Raw genomic sequence first — 7,523 nt, forward strand, 5'->3', positions numbered from 1 at the left:
CTGTATCCAGTGAGTGGATTCAGGAGAACCCAGCAGCTGCACACACACTGAGCCTCATCCCTGTTCCATAAAGGCACCATCCTGTGTGAGCTGTGAGTTTTTCCTGGAGGCACAGAAGGTCCCTGGTCAAACAGAAGGGGCGCTCCTTTCCACCGTCTCTCCGCGACTCTGGAAGGAAGCTACACTTCTGACCACTTGCTCTCCCATGGCTTCCCCAGCACTGGCCTCCTGCCTGCCCCTCACCTCTCTGCCCCGCTTTCCTGGCTTCTCTTCCCGCCCCCGCCCCGCCCCTGGTTATGGACACTGCAGGGGCTGAGGCCTCAGAGCTTCCCTTTCCCTCTGTCACAGGCCTCATGACTCTCAGTCTCTGAATCACAAGCCTCCAGCTGACTGTTGGAGATTTCACCTCGGTGTCCTACAATACCTTAAATTCAGTGTGTGAAATGCATGTTTCCGTTTTCCTTTCCTGACTTCTCAAGTTTTCTCAGTGATTCCAAATACTGGTCATAACCCTCTAACTCCCCTCCTTCCGTTGTCCCATGGATTCTTCCCTCAAATGTCAGCCACATCTATCCCTTTCCACTCCATTCCAACCCACTCAGGCAATTACTACCTCATCTGTTCTCCGGCACTAGTGTCCTACGGAGGCTCCTGGCTCCTGGCCTCCCTACTCTATCCACAGGGCTCTCCTGCGCCCACTGAGTCTTCCGAGATACTGTTTCTGATACTTCATTCCCCTGCCCCCATGTCTTCCTAGATTCCACACAAAGGTCCTGTATAAGCAGACCCCAGGCTCCCATATTCAGTCCTCCCTGATACCACCTCAGTGGGATCCAAGGAATCTTAGTGAGTCTGCTTATATCCTCTGCTCTGGCCCCTACCACCTCTCTCTCCCCCTCAAATTCCTCCCTTTGTTTTCACTGTCCAATCCCACTGCTAATCTCCTCCATGAAGCATCCTCTGCCACTCCATCCCTCAATGATCTCACTCACTGTTTACAATGTCCACATTGCTCATTTGTGATGGCAGCAAGTGCCTGAGGACAGAGATCACTCACACGAACCTTATGAGGTTGCCTCTTCTTGCACTTATGACCAACTCTGCCAACTAGATAACAAGCTCTTTGAAAGCAGGGAGAGTGTATTATCTTTCTCTGGTCCCCAACACTGTTTTTCCCATGAAATGTGCTTGACAAACATTTGCTGACTACATGAATGATTGCAGAATAAGCAAAAGGAATTAAGTCACTAGGTAAGGAAGACATGGGGCAGGGCAATGAGGGACTCCAATGGGGCAGGAGATAGGGAGATGAAGGAAAGGAGACTCCAGAGGGGAGAAAGGCGGGATGACTGAAGGCCAGAGCTGGGGAGGTGAGTACCAGAGCACCCGCTGGGGAGGTGGTGTGCCCCTGGGTCATGTGGAGGCTCCAAGTGGGCTCCAGCGGCTGAACCCTCACTGAGGGGAGAGGCAGGAGGAGATTCCGCTGTTACACTCAAGGTTGTCATCTCCTCCAAATGCATTTCCTGTTCCTGTGCTGGAGCTGAAACCTAGAGACAAGGAATTATAATTGGGTCAAAAGAGCATCCTTGGAGGTACCGAACCCAAAACCTCTAAGAAGTACCCCCCAAGAGAGGAAGCCAGGGCAAAGAAGAGCCAGAGGGTCCTTCTAGACCCACCAGTACAGCCAACTGGGGGGAAACTGTCAAAGCAGGAACCACAGCTTGCAGTCCTACTTGCCACCCCTCTGTTGACCCTCTCAGTAGGAGCCTGAAGACCAGATTAAACAACCATTTCCACTCTGTGACAATTCTTCAGACACACACTTGCTTATTTAGAACCATCTAGAAAAAGGAGCCAGGGGAGTAATTCAGTACACTCCCTAGGGCCTTAGCCTACAGAAGAGACCAATTAAAAGTACCAAGGAAGTAAAAAAGTGATAGGTGTGTGTACCTGTCTGTGTACCAATACTGTTACTGAGGCTGAGAGCGGGAGCAATATCCTGGAACAGAGGCTGACAAACCTCAGAGAGTTTTTCCAACTTCTCTCAGCAGAAATGTTTCCTCTTCAGAGAACCCATCCCTGACCACACTGACAAGGCAAAGACAGTCTTTTCTCTCTAAGTACTTGATTCTATCTTCTATACCATGTGTTCATCTTTAAATTACCTTACTTCTTCCTTTACTGTCTATTTCTCCCCTGATGCAATGTAAGCTTTTTGAGGGTGAGAACTCTGTCTTGATCACTAGCTCCTACAACAATGCTTTGCCCAATGTCAGTGTTCAATTAATACTTGCTGACTGACTTCCTCTCACTATTTTGCTAAGAGATATCTGCAAACTAGGTTTTCAATATGTACTACTTCTTCCCCAAAATTTTTATCAAGTCAAATGAGATCAGATATCACCAAACTTTATAGACCTTCAGAATACCTCAGAGCATAGACCTTTTATTTCTAACCCTTGCTTGTTGTCATCAAATCAGCTCTTCACAATCTCATGGTTACTACTTTTACCAGCATTTGGAATAGAAAACTTAAAACTTTATCTAAATAAATCACATTTATAAGCTTGTTCACTCTGGCATGTACATAGCACAGCATAAGATGAAAATAACTTCTACTTCAACAAAGCACACTGCATTTGCCCTGTTGGATTACATCTGCTGAGAAGTGAGGGGGCTCTCTCCTTTAGTGTACATCTCTCCAGTGGAGTGGTAGGACCAGGAGGCTCATGGAGTCTGTGGTTCCCAGGCTCTTCACTGGATGGTTCTTATAAGTGGTACTTAGAGCTCTTAAATACAGCAGCTGTGGGTACTGGCGGAAGACAGAACTTAACTGCAGTGTGATAATACAACCTTGTAACTCACCAAAACCTAAATCCTGATAGAGTTCCTGTTTATTATCTAGGACTAAACAGGTGTCTTTTCCTCACAAGAAGGAAAACTCCATTCATTTTCATTGCAAGATGGCATACCACAGCCAGACACTAGGGACACAGTAGTGGCTTAGAATCTAGGGAGACGGAAAATACTGGTTCCCACACATGTGGATAAAGGGACTGCTTACTAGCTCTGTTATCTTAGATGAGTCAATTAACCTTTCTGCACTTGCAGTGCCTGTCAAGTGGAGATAATGATTCCTATTTGCATACCTTGTAAGCCTACTGAAATTAAAAAAGATATAAAAGCATTTTGCAAACTGCGTGATTCTGCAGCCCAGCTGGGATGACACTACCACCCTCTCCAGTCCCAGTGTGCACACGTGCACATGCTCACTCCTGCTCAACAGAATCACATTCCTTAATCTCCTCTTGGCAAACTGCCATGAAAAAGCTGCTCTCTTCATTTAGTCATAAAAACATTTTCTGAGCCTGGCTAGGTGAGACAGTCCTGTGCTCCTGTCTTCACGTCCAAAAACTTGAGCTAATGACAGTGGCAGAGTAAGAAATGCAGTCCAAAGACTCCCTGAGTGTTTAGCTACCCTGACCGTCAACTCTTAGTCACTCTCTTGGGTTTGTGACTCAGTCACCTTTTTCTGAGGCTCCCTGGATAAAAGACAGTTTTAATGGAGGGAACGTTCCCTTCTGCTTAAGCAAAAGAAGGTAGGATATAGAGAAATTTTCCTTCTACACTCCTCATTAAATAGCACTCTGAACACTTCCTCAGCCACTTGTCTTTGCCTATGGTTGGGCTTAGTTGCTCTCTAGCCCCTGGGGATGGTTAATGTATTCCTGTGTTTACCTGTTTACACAAAGAAACAAAGGCTGACAATAGAGTTGTTACTGCCAAATGGGCATTGGCTGATACTCCTGGAAAAATGTCTAGCTCTATGACTTCAATCCAGTAGAACTGATTCCCTAGGCATGGGTATCAACATTTTCCAAAAAGCACTGAATAAAATGATGTGCTGGGTACTCAGGAAATTTCATGTACATTTCACATTCTCCTTGGTAAAGCACAATGGAGTAAAAGTAGAGGGGACCCTAATCCATCTGGCTCAGTTACAAGGAAGCAATCAGAGACTCATTGGGAAGAACTGACTCATCCAAGGTGTGATGGTCTTTTGCTGTCAATATAGGTGTTGCTGTGATGGTATTTTGTACAACTGATTAAAATCCATAATCAGCTCACTTTAAGTAAAGGAAGTTATCCTAAATAATCTGAATGGGCCTGATTCAATCAGTTATAAGCCCTTAAAATCAGAGCTGAAAGTTCCATGAAGAAATTCTGCCTATGGACAGCAGCTTCAGCCTGCGTCCAAGAGTTCTAGCCTGTCCTTCCTGACAGCCTGCCCTATAAATTTCTGACTTGACTTGCCAGCTCTCACAATCACATAAGCCACTTTCTAACAATACATATAATTTCATACTGGCTTTGCTTCTCTGGCTGTACCCTGACCGACACACATGGTCACTGAGCAGTTAGCTCTGTGATCCTAGAAGCCAGATTTCCCACTGTCATCACACTTCTGACTCTCCAGCTTCTCCCCTAATTTGAGTTACCCTGGCTTAAAATTTGAGAAAACCCCAGAAAATATGGAAAATCAAAATTAGAATTAAAGCAGTAAAAAGATCCCAGTTGGGTTTGGAAGACTAGAAAAGGAACAAATGATGATGAGGCCCAGAAATGTCACCCCTCAAAAGGAACCTAAAAGGCAGGAAAAGAGCAAATTGACTGAGACGTCCGAGGAAGTGAGTAATGAGAACTTCTCAGATGAGGGCCCATGCTGTCAGCATACCCAAAGGTCTACCTCTCCCCGCCATGCTCCCCCACTCTAACCAGTGCAGATCCTCTGCCTGTCAGGAGCGCTGTGTGGATTTCCAGGTTGAAGCTAGGTTCCTGACAGTAATCCACACAGCTTGGCTGGGATCTGCATTTTTGTTGAAGGCTGGGAGCACACAACTCTTTCCCTTTTATACATGGAAATGGCTCGGGAATTCTAAAGGCAAACCAGCCTAGAGCCTCAGGAATGGAGAATGCCTATTCCCAGGCTACATCAAGCAGTAAAGAATGGTTCTAGATGCCATTCTAGACTCAACTGCTCACCTCTTCTGGTCCACTGATGTGTCGCTGGAAATCCTCCACTACAGCCACAGCCTCCTCACCACTCTCGGGGTGATGCAGCTGCACCCAGGTCCGGAGCTCCCTGGGTAGGATGCTCAGGAACTGCTCCAGCACCAGCAGCTCCAGGATCTGCTCCTTAGTGTGCACCTCTGGCATCAGCCACCAGCGGCAGAGCTCCCGGAGCCGGCTCAGTGCCTCCTGTGGTCCAGACATCTCGTGATAACATAACTGCCTGAAGTGCAGCCGGAAAATTTCACAGACAGGAGGGTGATTCTTTTGGAGACTGCAGCTCTGTCCCCAGGTCTGACTCCCTGGCTCCTGCTTCACCGGCAGGCACCCCTCCTGCTTCTGGAGAACAGCACCCCTAGTGATGAGGCCTAGAGTTCCCCTGCCTTGAGTGGCCATTCTGACCCCCAAGATAAACTTATTTTGGTTGCAGTCTGTCCGATTAAAATGATGGTCTGTAATTCAGGTCTCAGAAGCTGTTTTCAGAGTTGGGGAGGTAGGGGGATGGGAGTGTCACCTATAGAAACATAAAGAGAGAAATCAGAGTCCCCAGAGTGTTCAGCCCCAGGCTGATGACAGACCCTCCACAGTTAAAAAAAAAAAAGCAAAGCTACAGGAAAAAAAAAAAAAAAAAGGAGCACAACCAGGCCAGTTTGTCCAAGCAACTCTCCAAGTGACTTCCTTTTTTAAAACTCCAGTGGTTCCCATCAGCTACATAATAAAACCTAAAAGTCTATGCCTAGCATTCACAGCCCTTCACAATCTGGCCTGAGACCTCTGTTGTAGCCATATCCTCTACCATCTTCCCGAGGTACCCAGGCTAGAAAGCCAGCAATAATCTCCAAATGTGGGATATGCAAGATAATCCAAAAGGTGCATAAGAAAATACTAAATTGTTACTTAACTCCATTTCTTGGAAGTTTTATAATGGGCATTGAAATTTGTGAAACAATACATATCATTAACTTACGAATAAAGCTGTGTTGGAAGTACATGCTCAAAATGCTTCTACTCTTCTCTTTTGTGAAATAAAGATAACTTGGGACTAAATTTCTAGACACGGCTGGAAGCTATACACATTCTTTCTGTTTGGATTTTTCTTCTTCAGAAACTTCTGACAAACTTCTAATCATTTGGCAAGAACCAGAAGTCTTGGGTCTCATCTGGGAGAATGAGGTTTGTCATTTCCTCTTGAAGGCATTCCTGATTGCCCATGCAAGAAGAGCTGGCGGTCTTCCTCTCTATATGTCTCACTAAAACAGTATTTTAAATACTTTATGCACAACTCACCATTCACACCTTCCAAACTGCTGGATGGCCACAAAAGGAAAGGAACCCTATGGAGTCAGAAATGCCAGACCCTTTTCTACTCCATCAGTCTCCCCTAGAAAGCCTTGCTGTTCTCTCCTGGCTTAAGTGTGGTTGGTTATTGCTTCAATGAACTCACAACACCTCTTTTTCATTCAAACCTGTGCTAGAGCACTTCTCACATTCTGTTTATAATTTGCACGGCTGACTCCCCCACTTTCCGGAGAACTCAAAGGGCAGAGCTGGTTCCCAGTCATGTTTGTACGTGTGTACTTGATATACAGAGGCACATATCTGGTAAACGAATGAATGAGGTTCATCTATCGGATACTGAAGTTGCGGGGAGGAGGACTTTTATCCAGTTTACATATTGTAAAACTCTGAAAATCAGCGCCTTAGTGGTAACTAGGGCATCTGTGCTATGCTTCCCATTCACCACTCATCTTGGTACCCTGGGTAAGCTACTTCTCTCTAGACCTCAACATCTTTAAAAAAGACAGACTTAAAATCTGTGAACTCTGCTCTGAGATCCCACATACATAGAAAGTTCTGGCCATTTTCCTACTTCACTTACTGCTCCAAATGCTCAGTCCCTTATCTCAGCTGGATTTTGGGGTCTCCAAATCTTACTTCACGTTCCAAAGTTCGAGTGGGTCTGACCCACTTCTGACGCTTCGTACTGTCTCCCAGCGCAAGGCTGGGAAAACGCTCGTCTACGTTTCGGGTTCAACTAGGCTTCAGCGGCGCCGCTCACCTGGCCACGTCTGCCCTGTTCATCGCTGTACCCGCATGTGCCGGGCTCCGTGCCAGCCACGGCTGGTCAGGGCACTGGGACAAAGAGGCGCTCTACATCGGGCGGCTTCTGAGAGTCAAGGGGACCGCGCCGCCGGCCGCAGCGGGGAAGCGTGGGTAGGGCCCGCGTCAACGACCTGGGCTGTGGGCGGCCGCGGCTCCGGTCCCAACAGCACCTCCCTCCCCGCCCCGGGTCCGCTCATCGGGGCACCGCGGCGGCGACCTGTCGGCGCCGTACACCGCCGCGGCTGGCAGAAGCGAAAACAATGGCCGAGCCGGAAGCGAGAGAGGTCACACTTCCGGCCCCTCCAGGATCCCGGAAGTCTCGGTCGTAAAGGTGGGCGCGCGCGCCCCCC

At 47.4% G+C, this 7,523-nt stretch overlaps 1 protein-coding gene across 2 annotated transcripts in view; it reads right to left on the minus strand.

Annotated features, from left to right (window-relative positions):
• Positions 1-7,443, minus strand: part of ZNF660 (zinc finger protein 660) — a 29,625-nt gene extending 22,182 nt beyond the window's left edge. The window contains exons 1-3 of one of the 2 annotated variants that reach the window (XM_074345071.1): positions 7,130-7,443; positions 5,044-5,584; positions 1,379-1,547 (exon numbers count right to left, since the gene is read on the minus strand). In XM_074345071.1, coding sequence (XP_074201172.1) covers positions 1,379-1,547; positions 5,044-5,466 — 592 coding nt within the window. In that variant the 5' untranslated portion in view covers positions 5,467-5,584; positions 7,130-7,443. The remainder of the gene's footprint in view (positions 1-1,378; positions 1,548-5,043; positions 5,585-7,129) is intronic. The other variant, XM_074345068.1, reaches the window with a different exon arrangement.
• Positions 7,444-7,523: the final 80 nt, after the last annotated feature.

This window comes from Camelus bactrianus, chromosome 17, assembly GCF_048773025.1.
Source record: "Camelus bactrianus isolate YW-2024 breed Bactrian camel chromosome 17, ASM4877302v1, whole genome shotgun sequence".
Taxonomy (NCBI): domain Eukaryota; kingdom Metazoa; phylum Chordata; class Mammalia; order Artiodactyla; family Camelidae; genus Camelus; species Camelus bactrianus.